Genomic DNA, 23,264 nt, shown 5'->3' with positions numbered 1-23,264 from the left:
GTAGAAAACCATAAACGGGTGCACACACACATGCACACGCGCGCGCGCGCGCACACACACACACACACACACACACACGGGTGAATTATCCCTTTTATTGAAGAGGTCGGGCCTTGGTTCCAGGTTGTTAGTGGCTACTTAATTAAATTGTACTTGGGTTAGGTTTCCCAAGTATGTTTGATTTTCACTAGTCTTTCATGTTTTTTAACTGCAGAATTGCTCTCAGACAGTGATTGTCTCCAAATCACAGTGTTAACAGAAGGCGAATTCATGAATTTGCCTATATAGTTCTTCCCTACAGAGGCTATTAGCAAAGTTCTAACACTTGTCCGAACCTTTTAGTTATTCATTAAGCATGTATTTACCATCTTGAGACTGTGTGCCAGGCACAGGTCCAGAATCTGGGGGCACAGTGGTGAATAGGATAAACCCCTATGCCTGCAGAACTTGTATTCTCAGTCTAGGAAACCAGTCCATGCTCGCTGAAGATCTTGTGTGTTGCCCACTTCCAGTCATGGTCTTATCTGGCTGTGCCTTTGGTCCTGCTTGAAAGACTTGAGGTCCTGCCGATTACTGACTGCTTGTGCCATCCAAGAGGCCCTTGAGGCCAAAATGTTATGCAAGTTCAAGTCCTGTGTACTGGGACAGATTGCTAAAGAACTTCAAGAGACTGAATTTACTTTTTTAAAGATTTTGTTCATTTATTTGACACACACAGAGAGAGAGCAAGCACACAAGCAGAAGAGAGAGAGGGGCTTTGACATGGATGGAACTGGAGGCTATTATGCTGAGTGAAATAAGTCAAACGGAGGACAAACATTACATGGTCTCATTCATTTGGGGAATATAAAAAATCGTGAAAGGGAATAAAGGGGAAAGGAGAGAAAATGAGTGAAAATATCAGTAAGGGTGACGAAACATGAGAGACACCTAACTCTGGGAAACGAACAAGGGGTAGTGGAAAGGGAGGTGGGCGGGGGGTTGGGGTGACTGGGTGACGGGCACTGAGGGAGGCACTTGGCAGGGTGAGCACTGGGTGTTATGCTGTATGTTGGCAAATTGAACTCCAATGAAAAAGAATAAAGCCATTTAAGTATTAAAGATATATATAAAAAAAGAAGAGAGAGGGAGAAACAGACTTCCCACTGAGCAGGGAGCCCAATACGGGGCTCGATCCCAGGACTCCGGTATCATGACCTGAGCCACAGGCAGATGCTTAACTGACAGAGCCACCCAGACGCCCTTCAAGAGACTGAATTTAAATGTTGATTCCACTTTGATACCAGTCCCTCATGTTACCCCCGCCCCCAAGCAGTACTGGTGACTTGTGACACAATGGAAACAAAACTTGGAACCTGGACAAAAAGTTAGAAATGCCAGACTTTGAAATAGCATTGATAGGGCTGCTCACCCAGTGAGCCGTTGTGTCAGCAGTGTTTGGGGACCAGGACCCTTACTCATCATGGAGCAGTGTTTGGGGACCGGGACCTTTACTCATCATGGTCACACCCTTGTTACTTTCCAAAGAACATGGCTATGCCACCTACAGGATGTCTACCAGGTCTGGAACCATAGGCAAATATATGTCCATGTTGTTGTCAAGACATCGTCAGTCTGCAAAAAAGAATACAATGATATTATCTCTGTTTCCAGACTTTGGGGTGTCTGTACACATATCCACCTTGTGTGGTGTATATGTCAGGGAGAGAAGCACCATTCCTATGTCATGAATAAGCAGATGGCAGCACAGGGGGTTTAGAGCCTTCTAAGCATTCCACCAGCTGTCTAATGGCCAAGGTGGAGAAAGAACTCTGACCTCCTGATGTACTTTCTTCCTGCTTGACCAAGTTCATATAGAATGGGTGCTAAAGCCAAGTTTCTCAGGGAGCACCTCCCCTGGCATAGGCACTAGGGCAGTCACTCTCGATTCTTACCATTATTCTCTAAGAGCTCAGGAACCAGCTCAGTGGGCCAAGTCCATTATTGCAGTAGCCTGCTGGAGAAAAATCACCCAGTGACAGGACCAATGCCTCTGGATTATCTCCCAACTGTGCTCGGGCCCCAGTGCCCCAAGATACCCAGGGACTATCTGTGAAACTCCTTTCTTCTCAACTGCTGAGCTAGGAACTGTCTATACTTGGCCATTCCTCAGTTTCCATATTTACTTTAGCTCTTCTGCGGATCTGTCAACAAACTCCATGGTATTACTAGTTTTAGCAAATAACAGGATGTCAGAACTGTTGACCAGGATTTGTTACTTTGCTATTGGAGCTGTATCCTGGGACATAGGGGCCAGTGTTCCTCTTATTTTCTAAAGTGTCTGAGCTTTGGCAGGAAACCTTTTCCGGGCAGGCCCACCACACTCTGCCCATGCTACAGGCCCTGGAAGGCTACTCCACCCACAAAGACCTGGGCCCTTTGTCCTTGCTCAGTGGTACAGAGATGTCCGAAGGTAGATTTCCCCCCCCCACCCAAAAAAAATCAATACAAATGTTTTTGAATTTTCCAGTTTGGTGCTTTACCCTTAGACTTCTGCTATGGCCTTTAAAACGAGTCTGTACTTGGTAAGATGGTGTTGGGACTTAACACTCATGTTGTAGAGAAGGGTGGGGGAGAAGGGTGATATTTTAAGCTGGCACTAAGAATTTCCAGGCTTTGGCCCCAAAATATCTTTCTCTTCTAACCCCACCCCCCTGCACTGCCTGTCTCAAGGAGCGAGAGGGGAGGTTAAAAGGGTCACTGTTGCTGACAGGCAACCAGGAAGTCCAAGCCTTGGGGGAAGCATAGCCTTTGTTTATTTAAGCCCCAAACCTAGCAGGCAGTGTAAATTAAACATAAAAATAAAATAAAATACCAAAACACAGGCCGGATGCATGCCACAGAGAGCATCGAATTCCCCTTCGGCCCTCCCTTGGGAGAGAGGAGTTGGCTGAGCAGTGGGGGCAAACCTTCTTGCTAGGGAGGAGCTCACAAGCCATGGGAGGGGTGAGGATGGTAGGGGCAGGGGAGCTGAGGTTTGGATCAGGGTGGGGATGAGCATGTTTGCAGAAATCCTGGTGACTCTTTGTAGTCAGCCCCAGCAGGCTTCTGGGCAGGGTGGGGGTGGTGGGGAATTAGTCACACCCCTCCAGCCAATCTCAGAATGGACCCATGTTTGACCTGGTGGTGATAGCCACAAGGCGAGCAAGAGCTGGCTTTTGTGGAAGGGAGGCAGGGCTGGGTTAATTGACCAAACTGCGCTATTAGAAAAAAATCAGCCCTTCCCTGTTCTCTCCCTCCCCCCAGGGTTCTTCTCCTTCTCCATTCTGGGATGCCCACCTTCTGTCCTCAAACTCCCAGGCCAAGAGTTCCCGCCACTGACAGCTGTGAAGTGTCTTAGAAGCAATCCATTCCTCCTAACAGGCAAAATTTGGCAGAGGTTGATTTATAAATAAGAGCAGGTTTGGGTTATCCTTCTAATAGCATCTCTCATTCATGTTCTGATCAAGTGTTCAGGAGTGAAAGGGAAAGAGAGCGAAAGGCAAACAGACATTAGACCTGGAATGTGCTGAACCCTATCATTGTGTATCATCCAAAGTAGATCTTGGTGACCTTTCCCAAGAACATGGCTATGCCACCTACAGGATGTCCACCAAGTCTGGAACCATAGGCAAATATATGTCCATGTTGTTGTCAAGACATCGTCAGTCACTCTGGGGGCTCTTTGGGTAGACCTTGTTTTGGCCGTCCCCTTTAGGCCAGCAGTTCTCAAAAGCAGTTCCATGGAGCAGAGACAGAAGAGTTGCATCCGACCCATCGGAAAACACCCTTCCCAAGCCACACACTATTCCACTGGATCTTCTAGGGCTGGAGTCCAGCCATAAGTTCCCTCTAGGAGATCCTGATGTTAAGAACCCCATGAGGACCCATCCGTTTCCCTCTGCAGCCCACCAGCAAGGTGTACCTGCTGTGTGTCTGGTCGCCTTCCAGTGCTGATCTGCCACTGACCACTCTGTTGAAAGTAATAGGAAAATTGAGTTCATACTTGAGTACTCGTCACTGATAATAGCAGACCATGGCCCTTTCCCAGGGCTTTTGGCAGGAAGAATAAACATTCCTAGTTCCTTGAATTATAAAGCGGTCCTGGAATGATCATTAGAATCCAAGGTTCTGATTTGGATGGTGACGTTTGTAGACACTACAGTAGTCTGGTCGGGCAAAGGACTGAGAGGACTTTTGCTCAGTGCCCTTCAAATCAGACTTCTCAGGTAGCCGGTCACATGTGGCATCTGTGCCAGGGCTGGCTCTAGTTAGAACTGTCCTCATGAGGAGCCTGGGAGAGCCATTTCTTAGGCATTCATATGATTGATTGTGTACACGTAATGCTTGGGGTTTGTTTTTTAAAGGTTTCAATTATTTATTCATGAGATACAAGAGAGAGAGAGAGGCAGAGGGAGAAGCAGGCTTTCCACAGAGCAGGGAGCCCGCCTTAGGACTCGATGCCAGAACCCTGGGCTGATAACCTGAGCCGAAGGCAGATGCTTAACCAACTGAGCCACCCAGGCACCCCACGTAGCACTTGTTTTTTATTTCCCCTTTATTTTAATGTGTGATTGACATCTTTGAAACCTGTGGACCTAGCGGCACCAGGGATTCCTGTTCCTGGTGTACAGGGTGAGGCTTCAGCTGGCTCCCCCCGTACCCCCTCTAAGCTTCCCCTAAGACCCCATCACCTAGGATGTCTGCACAGCACGTGGCCAGCTCTGGATGTTGGAGAGAGCCAGGGCTATGTCTTTTGATACTCTGGCTTGCTCTAGAGTGTCCTCCTGCTTTGCCATATTGCCCTGTCCTATTGCTTTACTGCTTCTTTTGCATCAGGAGGAAGCTGGCAACAGCAAGAGACACACAGAGACAGGGAGGCAGAGGGGGAGGATCTGCATGATGCCCTTCTTCTGCCTATATCTGTGAACTGGACTTGGTGAAAAGCTGAGAGAATGTTTACATAAATGTGTGTGTGTGTGCTTCTGTGCTTCTTTTTCCCTCCTGGTGAGGTGTGTATTCCTTGTCAGCAATTCTCAAACCAGGCCAGGAGGCTTTCCTTAACTCTCCCAACACTCCTTTGAGTTCCCTGGCACTGTTCCTATGGCTGAGGTTGGGGGGAAAGGTGGCCTACCCAGGAAGGAGCTTGCCTCATTTTTCTTCTTCTTTCCGTTTGGCCAGTATCGTGTCCCCTGCCCTTCCCAGCACTGCCTCACTCCAGGGAGGCTGCCTTCCTTCCATCCAGGAAGCTCTGGGGTGAGGGTAGGTGGCCAGAGAGTAGGAAGCCCTTTTCAGAGCCCCTTTTCACCATCCAGAGTCCTACCACAGAGGATCAGGGAGCTACCTCAAGTGAGCCCTTGGTGAATAGCTCTGCTGTGAGGTAAGCGACGGCCTGAGTCATACAATGCAAGAGCCCTGGGAGGCTCCTCATGCTTTCCCATCATGGCCCAGGAGCCCAGGTGCCTAAAGAGGCTGGCATTATTACCATCATTTTGTTCCCCAGGAAACCTGCACCACTACAAAGGTCACCCATTCTATATAGCAGGACCCACGATGGAGCCAGGTGCTCCACCTTGGCTTCTTCATGGGCCTCTTGTCTGCTGGCTCCACATCCCCAATAGGATCCTCCTCATTCTCATCTTCCAAAAGCATTGCCAATAGCCCTAAGTCTTCCACATACCACTCAAAGTAACCTTGACAACTGCCAGAAGAAAAAATGGGTTGGAATTTCAGGGTTGCTTCAGAGAGCAGCAGGGATGGAGAGAGCCCCTGCCAGTGTCTCCTTGGCTCACATAGGCTGGTGGAGGGCTGGTGCAAACAGGGAGAGCAGCCATGTTCTTGCTGCTTTCTTTCCCTGCCCCTGGAGTGGGCTGTGACCAGGGGTAGAGTGAGGAGTCTGCCTGCCTGAAGATGGCGCAGGTCTGGGAGGGTGAAGTGGAGCAGAGGTGAAGACCAAGAGGAGCTGATCGAAAAAGGAAGACCAAGAAATTGGCAGGTAGAGGTGACCCCCCCACACCCTTGACACTGTCCATCTCAGAAGGAAGGGACGGGTAGACCAGAGAGAGCAGATCTATGCTTTGTTTCCAAGCAAAGTTTACAAACCCCTCAGTTTACAAACCCTGGGGTTTAAGGAAGAGAATCAGAGTGAGAGGCCCTGGCACTGTTGGCTACCATGTCGGGGAGCCTTTGGTCCCACATAGAAACTCTGAGCCTTGTGGCTGCTGTGTTCTCCCCAAAGGCTAGGGTGAGGAGAAGAAGATCACAGCCAATTCTGAGGAATGAAGTGATGCCCAGGCATGGCAGTGGTGTGGCCCTCCTGAACCCCAAGCTACCCTTCAACCCACCCTCAAGCCCTAGGCTTTCCCCACCTCCCGAAGCAAACATTTCACTGAGATGGAACCAAGTAGGAGCCTCCTGATTTTCCCACAGGCCCAGGATATTCTGGAAGGAAGCATGATTTTTAACTTGTACTACCAGTTGGTTGGTAGGTTTGTTTGAATTTCCCCAAAATGGGCCTTGCACTTTGAATGGGCATTCAATCAATTTTGAACTGAATCGAGTGGAACCGACTTAAACTGAATGATTAGGGTGATGTGGAGAGGGAAGAGGAGGAGGAGAAGGAGGCGATGCCATTCACCAAGGTTAATTTTGTAGTCTGTTCTTCAGGAATATCTATTTCTGGCCCAGGGCTGGGTCATGGGAAGGGTGGAAAAAAAGAGGGCTTGGAAAAAGTATGGAGGTAGATTTTCCCAGCTGCGAGGCATAAAGTGAAGGGAGACAGGCATAAATATTGACACAAGGTTCATGAGATTTAAGATCCACCGAGCCAAACAGCATTCCTGGATCATGCTGCCAACGCTTCCAGTCTTGCAGAGGCACCAGGACAAACCGCCTCCCCCCGCCCATGAGTAGCTATCAAAGTTGGGGTGACAAAGATGGTTCCAACAAGGGCCTTTTTTGTACCTCTCTGAATGAGGGGGAGTGGGCGGGCTGCCCTTTCAGAATGGGGTTTGGTTCTGCCTGTCATCCATCGTGTCACTCAGAGATTGTCTGTGAAGCTCACATGGGACCCTGTCCGCGAGGGAGCTGAAAGGCACGATTCATGGCTCCTGTCGTCACTGGTGTCAGGATTTGGCCCAAATTGGTTGTCAGAGCTGCTTCTCCAAGACAGTGTCCATCTTCACTGGGGCTCTCCTCGGGGTCCCTCCCACGCTGGCCTTCTGCTTCTATGTCTGCATCATCCTCCTCTCCTGTTTCCTGCTGCCCAGAGTCAGTGTTCTGAGCCTTGGCCATGCAGGGCAGTTCACATGACCCACAGAGGACAAGGCGCTTTCTCTGTCACTGTCTTTCTTTCTTGCTTCCCTCCTTCTGGACTTTGGGGATTTTCCATGAAGCCAAAGTAACCATGTAAGTGACAGTGGCCTTCCTGTCTCTAGTCCTCCACGCTGGAGGGGAATCAGAGGGGAAGAGAGAAGATAAGACAGACGCAAGGACAAATTTAAACGATGGCATTTCAGCCTCCTTATTCCCCCAGCCTCTTCAGAAAAAGGGACACGTAAGTAATTAGGAGACAGAGCTTCAGCCGGAAGGGGGCTTGGGGTGGAGGAGTCCGTGGGGAGGGCTGTTTTTCAGCCATCCCATTAACTGTGCTAACGTTCCAGTGCTCAATATCCTTTTTGATTTCCTTTTCCAGCTCCTAACCCTGTGTTTGCTTTGTGGCTTGTCCCACACCTCTCCCATCGCGTCTTTTTCCGCTTCTCCTGACACAAGGCCTTGTGTTTTGCTGGCAGCATTGCTGAATCTTTGGGTGGAACACTGCCTGTAGAAAATAAGGAAGACTTGCCTATAAAGAGTTTCCTCTGGTCTGCATGGTACACAATGCTTCAAGTGTGACAAAAGGGGAAGTGAGATGTTCCCCCTCGCCGCCACCCCCAAACCTACCGCACCCACCCCTCAGCAGCAGCATGCCGAGATCCGGCCCATGGCTTCTGCAGCCCAGACTACCCAGTCTCTGTCCCCCTGCCCCGTGGGAGCCCCAAGGAGGAAGCACTCTTGTCCTAAAGAGTCTGGCTTTTGAAATGGAACAGACCTGTGAGAATGCTGAGACATTTCTCCCAGCTTAAACAGGTCAACTTCCAGGGCCTCCTGAAATGGAGAGCGTTGGCCCTGTCCTCATGATACCACTCTCCGTCTAAAAGGTCCACCGTGAGAGTGAGGGAGTGGCAACTGCGTCTGTCTAACTGCGGAATCCAGTAGCCTGAGGGCTAGACCTGAAAGCCAGCAAAGGATCTGGCTCATTGGCTGGGCGCTGTTGCTGGGCCGGCTCTGGGTGCAGGATGGAAGAAAGGGAATTTAGACACATTCACACAAGGCTGCTGGGCTGTGGATTCCCTGGCGCACTGTTTCCTGCCTGGGTCCCACCTCCACAGGACATAAGGATGCAGAGAGCCCTGAGGATCAGCAGTTTGCTCAGAAAAGTTAGGTCAGATCATAGATATCTTGTACAGCATAAACTTGCACTGGCTACAAGGTTTTGCGCAAATATTCTGGGCAGAGGAATTTTCTAGAGTGCCTGGGGTTAAGCAGAAAATCTTTTGGATTCCTCCTCCTTCTTCCCCTCTCCCCCTCCTCTTTGCCCTTGTTCAAAAAATCCCTCTACAAGGACATTTATATGCATTGTCTTGCCTTAGCGAGCTCTGAGATCTGAGGATTCAGCCATCGTTTCGTTTGCTAGTGGTGGAGCCTAAGGCCTCAAGGTGGCTGGCCACTTCTCACTTGGCTATCAGCTGGCAAACTAGAAGTGTAGACAGCATGAGAGATGGACTGAGTGTGGGCTGAACCTGGGACATCCTTTTAAAGTTGTTTTTTAAAACCAAATCCCTGATAGGAGATTGTTTTCTTGTGGTTGGCTTCATTCTCCTAAAAGCTGAGCACAGCAGGAATATGGCATGGGCGGGGGGCGGGGGGGCAGTTAATTAAGGATGCCAGTTAGTGGGGCCCTAGAAACTGAAGGTTTGACAGGACTACGATTATTATTCTCAGAATGCTTCCCTTATTTGGGGTATCGTATACCACAGGACGAAATATTTCCATTGTGGGAACCCCCAGTTAGATCAGTATCTCCTATTTCCTAGACGGAGTGAGCTTTCTTTGAGGACTGTGTGGCTGCCTTTTGAAATCATGCGGGCCTGGCCAGCACTCCCATAAGGTTCACTTGGACTCTTTGGATATGCTTCTAGTCCCTGATGCTGCTCTTCCCTGCCACAAGGGTCAGAAAAGCCAAGTGTGCTGACAGTCGGCCTCTGGACCACTTGTTCTGCCACTCAGCCTTTCTTCCTCCTCACTGCTTTCCTTGGTACCTCCCACCCAGCCCCCCCACCGCATAGATTTATTTACTCCACACCAACTCCCTACCCCACTACTAAGTGTGGTAGGAACAGACTTGGTCTTGAGGTCAGGGAGACAGACCTGGGTTGGAGTCCCAGATCCATAATTTCTTAGCTATGGTGCCTTGGACAAGGTAGCCTCTCAGACCCTTGGTTTCTTCATCTGTAAAATGATGGTGACAGTGCCACCACCACAGGCCTTGTGGCGCATCTGGCCCAAATGTCTGGCCCATAGCTGATGCTCACTTAGTGGTAGCCATGATTGTCAGTGAGTCTCAAGCTAAGCTTTTTTTTTTTTTCTTCAAGATTTCATTTAGTTGAGAGAGGCAAGGAAGGGGAGGAGCAGAGGGGGAGTGAGAGAAACTTCAGCAGACTCTGTACTGAGTGCAGAGCCCAGATGAGCCCATGGGGCTCAACCTGGGGCTTGAAGTGGGGCTCAATCTCACGACCCTGAGATCAGGACCTGAGCTGAAACTGAGAGTCGGACGCTTCACCGATGAAGTAACCCAGGTGCCCCATAAAACGCAGCTTATTTTTAATTGAAGTATCATTAACTTAAAGTTCAAACACAGCCTTGCTAGCAGACACAACTTCTTTTCCTTTCCCTTCCTGAACTACCTTGATTTCTCTGCCTCTGAGTCCATATAAGGGAGTTACCCTGGAGAAGGAGCTATGTTTCCTTCAGTCCTGTTCCCCGCCTCCCTAGTGGTGTTTTTTTCTCTGCCAACCCAGTTTATTTCTCCCTCCCTTTTTCTTGTCATAGTCTCCCTTGGAAGTTTGGGGGTGGGTAGCAATAGTTAGTTTGTGAGAACCATTTACAAGCCAGGGAGAGGTCTGAGGCTCTTCCTGGGGCCAAAGAAGCTCTATGTGGCACAGAGGGCAGATTAATATATCAGGGAATTCCAGTAGTAGTGAAGCTTCTGATTTAAGAAAGCTTTTTTTCCCCCTCCCTCAGCTAATGTTCTTAATGACCTATAAACAGAGTCTGCACTCTGTTCTGCTTACCACACACAGCTCCGTGCAAACACTTTGTGGGGAGGGCTTGTGACCTAAAGGTAACATAATATCTTGAGATTGGGATGGTTTCCCGTCTCACCTAGGGTGAAGAAAAACACCATCTTGGGCTCCTGGGTGGGTTTGCTTAGATACTTCTATTGTCAGCCCTTTTCAGGTAGGATGGCCTTTGTACATTTGTTACTACCTATGGGACCCAGTAGGAGCCCTGTGTCACAGCAGCCAATGTTGGCTATTCGGTGGTGTAACTGCACTGGCAGTCTGGTGAAAAGCAAGGCCTTAAGACTGGGCTTAACTGGGGCCTTGGCCAGGGTGTCAGTGCCAGGCACCTGGTTAGAAGAAATATCCTGAGGCAAATAATAATTACCTCCTTTGCTGATAAGAGGCCCTAGTACTTTTCCAGTAGCCTGATTATATTAGGGTATTTCTTTGGACCACAGCCTGAGTCACAAACTGATCCATGGGCACTGGCCCTAGCTTCATCCAGACAATTGTATATGTGGTGTCCAATGTTCCCCTTCTGGTCCTGAGTTGGTGTAAATAATACTAGCAGTTGCATCATCACCTGTGCCTTCAGGTTCGGCGGCCCCCTCTGGCTGCAATTCTGCCTCTGTCCACCAGGTGGCCTCACTTAGGAGAGAGTAGGAGCAAAGCACCTCCAGCCTCTGCTGCCGCCTTTTATTTTTTAAGCTTGAAGCTGCAAAGAAGAAAAGTGTATTTTGATGGAAACATATGTAGCTTTTAGTTGGCAACATTATCCTTGTAACTGGGAATCTGTTCGTTCCCAAAGTAGCCTCTTCACCCTACCTATGGCTGGCCCCATCGCAGAGCAGGTGTTTCCCTGGGATGATTTGTAAATAGCCTTGGTTTGTAGTTTTGTTGTCATTTGCTGTTTATAGAAAAGTAACAAGATCTTGTTTTTAAAAACACAGACGTGAAATCCCGGATAATGTTGCATGTATTTTCTCTGCAGAGTAGGGTGTGGAGACCAAAGGAAAGGGGCTGGCATCTTGTGGTTGCTCCAGTGCTCATCCCCCTGCTGCCTCCCCCACCTCTGCCCACCTCCTCTGTCACTCACTTGGCTCCCAGCTTCCCCCTTGTACGTGTTCCCCCACTCATCTGAGTTCTCAGGAAATTCTCTTCTCCCTCCATGCGCACTGGCACTCACAGAGTAGAGTAGTCCAGCCCTGTGCTCAGGTACCGAGCATGTCACAGATCTGTGCATGTGTCAGCACCCATCCAGAGGAGGAGGTCAGTGGGTAGGTGCTGGGGTTGGGGGCAGACCAGCGGGCCAGCTGGCTGGGTGATAGGACATGCAAGTGGCAAAGTATGTGTGCAGAAGAGAGTTTGAGAGGGCAGGCGGCAGGAAGGAGGTGAGCCTCCTGATGATCAGAGTGGGTACAGGGCATGTGGTATGTAATGGCGTTGCAAAGCCATGGGGGTATGCTGGCTGACACCTGGAGAAGAGCTTTGAAAACCAGCGCCCCCCTTTACTGAATGCTCTCTGCTCTGGTTAGGGCATTCGTACTTCTCTAAGAATCCGCTCCAGTTCGGTTTTTACCAATCTCCGGAACCCTCTTTGGAGATGCCAGTTGGCACAAGAAAGTGCTGAACTGTTTACAGCCCTAGCCTAAGGTTCAGGGAGGGGATGTGGTTTAACTGGACCACAAAGCCTGGTATAGGACTCATTTGCATGGCCCCTGACGCCATGTGACGCAGCCGGCTCCTCCTATATAAAGAAGCAGGAGCCGAAATATCTCTGAGTCTGGGTTGGACTGGCGGCTGTGGAGTTTGTGACACACAAGGTGACACCCCTCGAGTCACTTCCCTTCAACTCTGAAGCGTCTGCCTGGCTTTGGGTCCAATCGGCAGCCTTCGCCCCCCTCCTAGCCCCCCGGGCAGGACTTGCGGAGCCCAGACCCGTGCAGCGCGCCAGCAGCCCGCAGCCACCCAGCCCGCCCAGCCCCGCCAGAGCTCCGCGGCCTCCCAAGCCATGAACGCCGAGATGTATCAGACCCCCATGGAGGTGGCGGTCTATCAGCTGCACAATTTCAACATCTCTTTCTTCTCTTCCCTGCTTGGAGGGGATGTGGTGTCCGTTAAGCTGGATAACAGGTAACCGCGGGCCGCAGCTCCTGAGCCCAGGCGCCGGCGGGGACTGGGCTGAGAGCGGGATCTCCGAGTGAGCCGCGCGCTGCTGGTCCCGTTCCCCAGCGGTGCAGCATCCTGGGAAGGGGCGGGGGTGGGGGACGCAGGGAGGAGGGTCACCGCCGCCGTCGGAGCGTCCCTGTGGCCGCTGCGCCGTGAGAAGGAGCTGCTGCAGCCCGAGGCAGAGGGGCGGCGGGGCCGGGCTGGGCTGGGCAGGCCTGGGCAGGGGGCTGGCCGCGCGCTGTGCGTCGCCGGGGAGCAGGCCGGAAGCTTCCGAGCCAGGAAGGAATTCCTAGCTAGCTTCGGAGCCCGGTAGGTGCCCCCCGCCCACCGCGTGCGCCCCAGGGGTGGGGGAGCCTTTTGGGCCGGCGCGGGGTTGAGCCGCCAGCGGGGGACTCCGTGGGCCATGAGCCCCCATTGTTTGCCCGTCACCCGGGGCGGCTGAGCAGGCCACCCTCGCCTGCGCGCCCCGGGACCCGCGCGCTGCTTCTCGCGGAGCTCTGTCTGGGCTGCTGCGGCAGGAGCCAGCCCGGTTGGGGAGGTGCAGGCGGCTTGCTGCAGAGGCCCCAGGGGACAAAGTGCCTGGGACTCGGGGCCAGGGAGGCGGGAGAGGAGGAAGAACCAGGGCAGAGGGAGGACTTTGGCCACAACCGCCAGGTGCTCAGAGTGGAACTGAGTGGGTAACGCGGTGGCTTTGCTTTTTGTCTTGGCAGTGCCTCTGGAGCCAGCGTGGTGGCCATAGACAACAAGATCGAGCAGGCCATGGTGAGTGGCATCACTGCGTCATTCCCCATACCCAGACTGAGCTGCTGCTTATGTAACTTGGGGCAGGAATAAGGGGGTGGGTGTAAAGGCCTTTTGCCAAGAGCCTGAGGAAGCTGCCGGCCTGCTTCTTATCCAATTGGAGGCCCTAGGTAGCCTCCCATCAGAGTGGCACCTTCTAGGGCATTTGCAATCTGCCCTTCCTGGATTCCCTCCTTTCCTCCACCCTCTCTTTGCAACAGCCTCTGGCTCCCTCCTTGGGCAGTGTGCAGGGCAGGGAGCTCAGACACTTGAATTTGTCTGCATCTCTCATTTGGCAGGGGCCAGAGCTCATTGGATGCAACCACACTGCAGTACCTCTGCAGAGTCTGGGCTAGGGTCAGGAGTTGAGAGGAAACAGGAAGCAAAGCACCCTACCCCTTCTCCCTCTCCTTTACCAGGTAGAAGTCATACTCCACTGAGCAGCCAAAATAGCTGCTGGGGGTTGGGGCATCCAGCAGTTAGCCACCACTTATTTATGCCTTGGTGCCCAGTGACCCAGCTCCCTGCCTCCAGTGCAGTACTGAGATTCAAGAGAGGATGCAGCAGTCCTGGCACCTTCTCCTAGGGCCGGTGTCCTCTTGGGCCAGGTGGCACCGCTGGTGCAACTCAGTGTGCCAGGGCATGTGGAGAGGAGGAGACCCCCAAAATGACCAGTTTTGTTCTCTTGGGGGAAGATGTATAGAGCAGATAAATCAAACGGAGTGCCCTGCAGGTCCCTCTTGCAAGGTGGGCCAGCAGCAGGACCTTGTGTGGCATTGGGGACAGAGCCGAACACCAGCAACCAGCAGAGGTCTCGCCCAGAGGCTCCTAAGTGGCCAGCTTTGAAAGTCACTAGAAACTCACAGAAGAATCCTCTGCAGCTAGGAGGGCTCCCAACTCAGGCATGGCCCCCAACTCGAGCATGGCCCAGTCGTATAGTGCTCCCAAGTGAAGCTGAAGCACTGTGGAGGGGGGTGCGTGGGGGGATAGGGCCTCGGGGCCAGCGTGCTGAGGGAAGACCCCAGGGGGGTGGTGGCATAAGGCACAGCGCAGGCACCCTGATGGCAGGTGCTTCAGAGGGCCAACAACGGCTCCTGGACAGCTTGTGATTCCTGCCCCACCCCCCTTCATGGCAGGATCTGGTGAAGAATCATCTGATGTATGCAGTCAGAGAGGAGGTAGAGATCCTGAAGGAGCAGATCCGAGAGCTGGTGGAGAAGAACTCCCAGCTGGAGCGTGAGAACACCCTCTTGAAGACCCTGGCCAGCCCAGAGCAGCTGGAGAAGTTCCAGTCCCGTCTGAGCCCTGAGGAACCAGTGCCTGAAAGCCCACGAGCACCCGAGGCCCCTGATGGTTCTGCGGTGTAAGTGGCTCTGTCCTCAGGGTGGGCAGAGCCACTAAACTTGTTCTACCTAGTTCTTTCCAGTTTGTTTTTGGTTCCCCAAGCATCATCTCACGTGGAGAACTTTACACCTAGCATAGCTGGTGCCAAGAGATGTCCTAAGGACATGGCCACCTGGGTCCACTCCAGTGACAGACCCCTGACAAAGAGCAGGTCTCTGGAGGCTGAGTTGCATGGGGGCCTCATCACCTCCCCCACCAGCCAGTGAGCCTCTAATGCCACGCTCCCAGGGCCTGGGCAACTTAGCTGCAACTGGCAAAGGAGAAAGTAGCATGAGGTGTGATGCCAGTTTACTCCAGAAAGCATAAGGGGTCTGTTTTTTCATTTCCATGGACATCTTCAGCAGCTTCACCTGACGACTGTTCCTTCGGAAGAAGCCACTTGTGTTTTTAGGCAGAGGCAACCTCTCTCTCCTCCCCTGCCTGGCCAAGGCGGGGCCACGGAAAGGAGAGATTGAGCCAAGTCAGCCTTCTGTTGGTTAATATGGTCTAATGCATGGCTTTGTGCACAGCCCAGTGTGGGATTACAGCTTTGGGATGACCGCTTACAAAGTTCTGTTTGGTTAGCATTGGCATAGATTTTCTATATAGCCACACGTGCGTATATATACCCATAGGGCTAGATCTATATCTTAGTGTAGCGATGTATACATAGACACATACACCTCTGTGTTGAAGGGCCTAACGGGTTTTGGGAGTATCAACTGGTCCCTTATCTCTTAAGGCGAATTCTTTGAACGCTGTTCATTTACCAAGTTGATGCAGTGTGTCCTTTCTGTTAAGTAAGACTAAAGAGTAAAGGCGGGGAGGGGGCCAGCCTCCAAATGCAGCCACGGATGTCTTGCTGCTGCAGCCCTTGCCCCATCTGTCCCCTGCAGACAGGTGAGGTCCTCTTTCGAATGCCAAAACCCACCATTCACTGGTGCTGATGACATAGAATGGGGTTGAGAGAAGATCAGCGGGGACTTCACATTGTCATTCAAAACCTTGTGTTTTTTTATGTTTGTGGAAAACCTTCAAGTGAATGGAATGATTGCCTTGCTGGTGTCCCTTTGTGGACCAGGGGTGGGAAGAGGGGATAACTTTGACCCTGATGGTGCCTGGGTGATGTGCTCAGGGAAGCTTGTCTCTGGGGGTTCTGTGGCAGTGAACACTTTCCACTCTCTGACACTTTATCCTGATTTATGTCTCCAGGATTTGGATTTGGATTTTTCAAACGTAGCTTGAAATTTCAATAAACTTTGCTCTTTTTGTTTTCTAAAAATAAACCTGGCATCTGAGTATAAATTGGGTAAGTGGTGGGAGCCCCTCGCATTGCTGGGGGCACTGTTTCCTGGGCTCACTGAACCTGTGTGAGCACCTCCTAAGTAACAGGCCAGCACTATATCCATCCGTGATCCTGCATAACTTGTCAAAATACCCTCATTATATGGGTGAAGAGGCTGGGGCGTGGCCAGTGTAAGTGACTTGCCCAAAGTCACACAGCTTTTATGGCAGATTGGGACCCAACCCCACGTCTCCCTCTGTCTTGCTCCTGCTCTCGTAAGATAGCTTTGCAGCAAGTGGCCAGGTGACAAGTAACACATAGGTTCAACTTTATGGGCTGATGTGGGAGGAAGGATACCCCAAGGAGACCCAGAAGGAAAGGGGAGGGTATCCATGTGAAGGAACCAAATAAGTATGAGTGGCCTTCTTCCCCCTTCTGAAAACATCAGGATCCTTTTGCGCATCCTCCTTAATACCAATCCACACGAGACCCTTGACTTTGGCAAAAGAGCTAAGAGGACCCTTATGAGAAAAGGACACAGAATGTATGTGGTGCCCACACCAAATCACCCTCACCCAAGGGAAGATGCTCTGGATCCCTGATGTTGTACTTGTCACTGCTGAAAGTTGGCTCACAAAACCCATCCGCTATGTGGGCCTGGCTGGGTCTAAGGATCCTGACTCTACTTCCTTCCCCTGGCTCTCCTTAGGGGCTGTTCTCACCCATCACCCTGGCCCTGGCCCCAAGTCTCTGGCATCTAGAGTCCTGCCATTTTTCTTGATTCGGTCCTCTCCTCTACCACACCCTCACCTGCAGCCACCACAGATCCTAAGCTGTTCACAGCCCTGCCGCATTCCCAGGAGGATGATCCGATTCAATCTCAGCTTCCTCTGGCACCTATGCCTATCCCTTTGCCCCTTGAAATTCAGCAGAACTCCCTGATTTTTCTGAGCCACAAACCTCAAGGACCCAAGAGATCTCAGCTCCCCTCCTTTGTGCCAATTGCTGCCCAAATACATTGAAAAAGCTGAGCCTTCATCATGGTAGAGGTCAGATGTGACGGCCTGGTTCCTTTCCAATTGCCAGGACTCTTTCTGCGGAATGTGACCAACCCCGGCTTGCTGGCCTCTCAAATCCCAATTTCCCCCACCTTCTAACCTCTCTACTCCCGATGTCAAGGTCCTTGTCTATACTGGCGGCGTGCACACATTTCCCAGCTGCCCTCGGCCCATGCAGTCGCCTGGGACCCAAACACCAAACACAGCTCTCCCCACTTCCCGAGCCCCTCCCCGTTTCAAAGAAGTGCTGAGGGACTTTCTGACTCTTCAGTTCATCTGGAGACTTCCCACACTTTGCAGCCAAACAAGAACCCACAGTTGAAAAAAAAAAAAAAAAAAAAACCACAAACAAACAAAAAACCACCATAAAAAACAAAAAACAAACCCAGAAGATGGCTCAGCAAATGCTTGGCTCTCTCTGGTCGTCCAGCTCTTCCCTACAAGAAAGGGGAAAAAACTGGCCCAGTGGTCCCATAGTGGGAAAGAAAACAACCCTGTTTCCTAGGCAACCCCGACTAAACAGAGACAAACACTACAGCTTCTGAGGCCACAGCAGTCGCTGGACTAGATAAGAGGAACTTGCTGGCTGTTTAGTCACATCCAGGAGCAGCTCTTTGTTGTTCCTCAGAAAACCAAGTAGGGGTGTGGGGTGGAGAAGCAAAAGAACACAGGGCTTATAAGCCTTCCGGGGCTTGGGGTTCTGGGATTGGCTGGTCCAGCTGGACCCAGAACAAGGGAAAGAACCAGAGGAACAGCAGCGCCAAGGCTCTCCTGCCTGGGCATGCCTCTTCCTCCTGGAACACTCCTACCTCTTATCTCACCCGAGCCCCACTGCAGCACTCCCCACACGTCCCTCAGAATCACAAGCACACCGCTATGTGCCTCTGCTCGTGAATGCAGTACATTCTATTTCTTGACCTTAGAAAAAGGGGTGGTTATGGTTTACCTCAATCTGACAAGACAGGGAAACTGAGAGCCAGAGCATTTAGGGCTCTTCCTATGGTTCCCACATACCCCACAGGGCAGTGGTTCTGGGCCTTGGTGACAGCAAGGGACCCTTCTGAAATATCAAAAGTACGCTCAAACGTTCCCCTCCCCCCAACCCACGAGTACTTGAACTTTCAGTGTTCACTGAGCCAGGGAACTCATCGTGACAAACAGTGCCTGAATTCTATGGCACTTTTTTTTAAGATTATTTATTTACTTACTTACTTACTTACTTACTTATTTATTTGAGACACACAGAGAGACAGAGACATAGGCAGAGGGAGCAGCAGGCTCCCAACAGGGAGCCCAATGCGGGACTTGATCCCAGGACCATGGGACCATGACCTGAACCAAAGGCAGACACTCAACCACTGAGCCACCCACTTGCCCCTCCGTGGCATTTTTAAAGGAACTCATTGAGTTTGCCACAAAAGCGTAGAGGTGGGTTTGAGAAGTAGGGCAGAAATGTGGGCGTAGATTATCTGCAGACAAGGATGACTGGGGTGCAAGGTGCAAAGCTCTTGGGCTGGAAGCTACCACCAAGAAAGGCTTTCCTGGTTGGGCTCCCAGAAGGAACCCAGGGGAATGGGGGAGATGGTGGCAAGCAGATCTGGAAGCTGGGTGTTGGGACTGGGGTATAGGAAGAAGGATTCTAGAAAGATCCTAGGAAAGAAGGCACACAGCCTGTTGTCCCTTTGGGGTATTCTGAAGTTGTCCTAACCTCATCGTAGGGATTCTGGGAAAATCTTGCTTTCAAATCTCACCCCTTCTCCTCCTAGTTGGCTGGAAATTAATAAACATAATTAGAGCTTTGTAGAAGCCCAGTTACTCAGGTTGTTTCCTGCAAAGAAGCTCACTAGAACCCAAACACTTAATATTTAACCACCTCTGCTAGATCAGGCAAGGTTTGACAGAGGACTCCTTCAGTCAGCCGTTCCAAGCGGAAGCAGTTTCCAAGGAGAAGCTGGTTGGAAGGGGTCGTAATCACAATAATTAGGAATAATAGCTAACACTTCCATGGCACGCACTTTGAGCCAGACACTGTTCTGAGTAAGCCCTTTCCCGTTATATTGCCTATTGGAATCATTTCCACAAGCCCATGAGGATATACCATCAAGATCCCCATTTTGCAGATGGGAAAATGAAAACACCAACACGGCTCAAAAAGTTGAAGCTGGCCCCCAGCCACATAAATCAAGATAGGATCTAACAGGTCTGAGGGAGCCAGGGTAGGCTTAAATGATGTGATGCCAAAGATATTTGCAAATAGATGGGTGCTGGCAGCTGGAGAGGCTAGAGCAGAGAAAGGCTTGCTGAAGGCTGGCCAGCTGTCACTGTAATCCAGGTGTGAGGTGATGAGGGCCAGCCGGGGGACAGGGACAAGAGTCGTTGAAAGGAGACAAAGGGACAAAACTGAGAGACACCGAAAGAGAATGCTTCTCCCAGTGTGGTCTGTGGTGCATGCAGGGGGCAGGGGAGTTCCTTTAAGTACAGCTTCCAAGGCTCGGCTCTCAGACTAAAGAGAGGATCCAGGCTTGGAAACTGATCACTCTGACAAGCAGTCCTGGTAATGCTGGAGGATATGAAAACTTGAAGCGTGAAGTGAAGAAGCAACATGATCTGGTAACAGGGTGAGTCTGGGAGGAGGGAGTGAAGGAGCCCCGAGCTAAGGATCACTTGAGAGGTTTTTGGGGGTTTTATTTTTATGTTTTGGTTTGGTTCTGTTGTTTTTAATCGTGGTAAACCACATATAACATAAGTTAGCACTGTAGGTGTACAGTGTAGTGGCATTCAGCACATTCATATTGTAGTGTCACGATCACCACCGTCCATCTCTGGAAACTTCTCAGCTTCCCGGACAGAAACTCTGGCCCCGTTAAACACTGAGTTCCCCCATTCTCACCTCCCCACCTCCAGCCTCTGGTGACCTGATTGATTTGAGTCTGGAGGACTGAGGATTCCAATTCCTGGTTCTGTTCATCCTCGTGTTGAGCGCTCTGTCTGATCAGGTTGCTGGAGAAATATCCACCTTTAAAAATCAGCCCCTGGCAGGGCACCTGGCTGGCTCAGTTGGTAAAGCATGTGACTCTTGAACGCAGGGTCTGGAGTTAAAGCCCCACCTGGGGCATGGGGGCCTACTTGAAAAAAATTGCGGGGGCAGCCCGGGTGGCTCAGTGGTTTAGCGCCGCCTTCAGCCCAGGGCATGATCCTAGAAACCTGGGATCGAGTTCCACGTCGGGCTCCCTGTGTGAAGCCTGCTTCTCCCTCTGCCTGTGTCTCTGCCTCTCTCTGTGTGTCTCTCATTAATAAATAAATAAAATATTTTTTAAAAATTGTAAAAGTCAAACCATGCTCAGCACCCCAATACCCCATGTAGTTTTGTAGAGGCAGAAATCATCTACAACTTTATCCCAGCCTTTCTCATTTCTCAAAGCACTTCTGATTGACTGTATTGTGACAACACATAAACTCCGAGTCACCAAACTCAAATGGCAGAGGGTGGGCAAGCTGCGCGGGGGACATCTTTGGATCAGCCAAGGAATAGGGTTGCCTTTGAAAGACTTGTGTCTGATACAGATAACTGGAGTGGGCAGGAAGGGCAGGAAAAAGAGATAAGTCAGACGGGGTGGGCAAAAGAAGACAAGAAACTAGAAGAAGAGGAATGTGAACAAACAAAAAAGGTGACCCCAGCACATTGGACCTTCCTCAGTGGGGCTCCTCTGCTGCTCTGCTCTTGCTCCCACTGATGAGCTTCCTGCGGCCACCACCTAAGAGAAAACAGAATAAATTCCCTACCAAAGACTGGCTCTGTGAGTCCTGACCTGTCCTAAACATCTCTTCTCTGCTGCCTCTTGCCATCCAGAACCGAGTCATTTCAAATGCGAAACTAACCTAATTGTCAGGCAGAAGGCCCAAGTGATGTCCCCGGGAATTCAGGAACACAGGGATAAGAGACTAGAAGTCTGGAGGGGGCTGTCCCAACCTCCTCACTCCAGGAGAGGACCTGGAAGCCCATATAGAGAAACAGGCTTGTCCCAGCTACTCACATGGTCAGCAACAGGGCCAGGATGAGCCCCTTAGTGTTACAGATTGACCCTCTTGCTCTGGGCTTCAGTGTCCCCATCTATAAAATGAACAATTCTTTTTTTTAAGATTTTATTTATTTATTTATTCATAAGAAACACACAGAGAGAGAGGCAGAGACCTAGGCAGAGGGAGAAGCAGGCTCCCTGCGGGAAGCCTGATGATATACTTGATCCCAGGACCCCAGGACCACGACCTGAGCCAAAGGCAGATGTTCAGCCACTGAGCCACCCAGGTGCTCCCAAAATTCTTTTTTTAAAGATTTTTTAAATTTATTTTAGAGAGAGAGAGAGAGCACAAGCCAGAGGGGCAGAGAGAGAGGGAGGGAGAATTTCAAGCAGAGTCCCTGCTGAGTGCAGAGCCCTATATGAGGCTCAATCCCATGAGATCCAGTGACCATGAGATCATGACCTGGGCCAAAACCAAGAGTCAGGTGCTTAACCAACTGTACCACTCAGGCACCCCATCAGAGCAAAATAGCTCTTAACCTTGACTGCACGTTGGAGTCACCTAGCAAGAGTTTAATGCAACCTAATGCCTCAACCTCATCCCCAGAAAAGTTGAGAAAATCGGTCTGGGATTAGAACTTGGACATAGGCAATTTAAAGCTCCCCAGGTCGGGATCCCTGGGTGGCGCAGCGGTTTGGCGCCTGCCTTTGGCCCAGGGCGCGATCCTGGAGACCCGGGATCAAATCCCACATCGGGCTCCCGGTGCATGGAGCCTGCTTCTCCCTCTGCCTATGTCTCTGCCTCTCTCTCTCTCTCTGTGACTATCATAAATAAATAAAGATTTAAAAAAAAATAATAAATAAAAAATAAAATAAAATAAAGCTCCCCAGGTGACTCTTGGATGATCTGGAAAGATTGTTTCAAGCTTGACATCTGGACCCATTCATTCAACAAACATTGGTACCTACTGTGTGCCAGGTACTCTGTTGGGCACAGACCAGGTCAGACATGGACTCTGTGCTACTGAAGCCCATTTCATGTTTCCCTATGGAAAGAGCCAATGAAACAGCCTGCTTTATGATTAATAATGGCAATATTCTTCTCTTCTGTCTGATGTGTGTGTGTGTGTCGACTGATTCTGACTGCAGGCAGAAGAGAAGGGGTGCTATTCACCAGCCTCCTTAAACTCTAAAACATTCTGTAGGGGATGATGGGCAGCATACGAATAATCCTATCACCCCTTCTCAATCACCTCCACATGCCTCTTCTCCTCTAACTGTTGGAGTGCCTCTGGGCTCCACTCTGCCCCCTCTGCACTCTCTCTGTCTGGTCGGGTCCATCCATTTCCAAGGTCTTAAACAACATCACCTTGCTAGTGACTCCCACATTTACACCTCCAGTGCTAAGCATCTCCTTGAGCTCCAGCCTCAAATATCCAACGGTCTCCTGCAAGCCCCATTTGTCTGTTTCACAAGTGTATCAGGATCTACTGGATCAAAGTCAGCCTTAACTCCCACCTCCCGAGTGCACCCGCCTCAGTGTGGGGCCCATCATCTATACAGCTGTTCAAACCAGAACCTTGATTCCTCTTTCCCCCTCAGCTCCCATATTCAGCCCATTGCCCAGCTGGTACACTCCATCTTCAACACGCACCCCCAAATCCCTCGTTTCTCTCCAGCCCTGTCGTCACTCCCTGATCTACACCACCCTCATCTCTCACATGGGCTCCCTGTCTCACGTGGGGAAAAGGCTCACACCTTGGGCTCCCTGCTTGCCTACCGGATCTTGTCCAATTCCACAGAGCAGCAAGAGTGGCTTTCTTTCTTTTTTTTTTTTTTTTTTAAGAGTGGCTTTCTTAATGCAAAATCAGATCCTGGTGTTCCCTTGCTTGAAGCTTATCAAAGGCTTATCATGGCACTTAGGATAAAGTCCAAACTCCCTCCCACGGCCGACAAGTGTCTATGTGATCTGGCCTCTGCTGACCTCTCTAGCCTTTTGACATGTCACTCCCCTGCTCTTCCCAAGATCCAACCCCACTGAGTTTCTTTCATTCCTCCAACACCCCACTCTCTGCCCGGCAGTTTCTTTCTATCCTTCAGAGCTCTCCCTTCTTCTGAGAGGTTTTTGCCCATAACCCTGTCTAAAGAAGTTTATTTCATTATTGTTTCT

At 50.8% G+C, this 23,264-nt stretch overlaps 1 protein-coding gene across 10 annotated transcripts in view; it reads left to right on the top strand.

Annotated features, from left to right (window-relative positions):
• The window catches only part of TSC22D3 (TSC22 domain family member 3), a 62,677-nt gene extending 46,659 nt beyond the window's left edge, over positions 1-16,018 (top strand). For 7 of the 10 annotated variants that reach the window (XM_072743174.1, XM_072743178.1, XM_072743177.1 and 4 more), the window contains exons 3-4: positions 13,280-13,331; positions 14,486-16,018. In XM_072743174.1, coding sequence (XP_072599275.1) covers positions 13,280-13,331; positions 14,486-14,716 — 283 coding nt within the window. In that variant the 3' untranslated portion in view covers positions 14,717-16,018. Of the gene's footprint in view, positions 1-7,135; positions 7,574-7,711; positions 12,534-13,279; positions 13,332-14,485 lie in introns of those variants that run through there. The other 3 variants (XM_072743180.1, XM_072743181.1, XM_026014873.2) reach the window with 3 other exon arrangements.
• The last annotated feature ends 7,246 nt before the right edge of the window (positions 16,019-23,264 follow it).

Source organism: Vulpes vulpes, chromosome X (assembly GCF_048418805.1).
Source record: "Vulpes vulpes isolate BD-2025 chromosome X, VulVul3, whole genome shotgun sequence".
Lineage (NCBI taxonomy): Eukaryota > Metazoa > Chordata > Mammalia > Carnivora > Canidae > Vulpes > Vulpes vulpes.
This window is presented reverse-complemented; position numbering and strand designations above follow the sequence as displayed.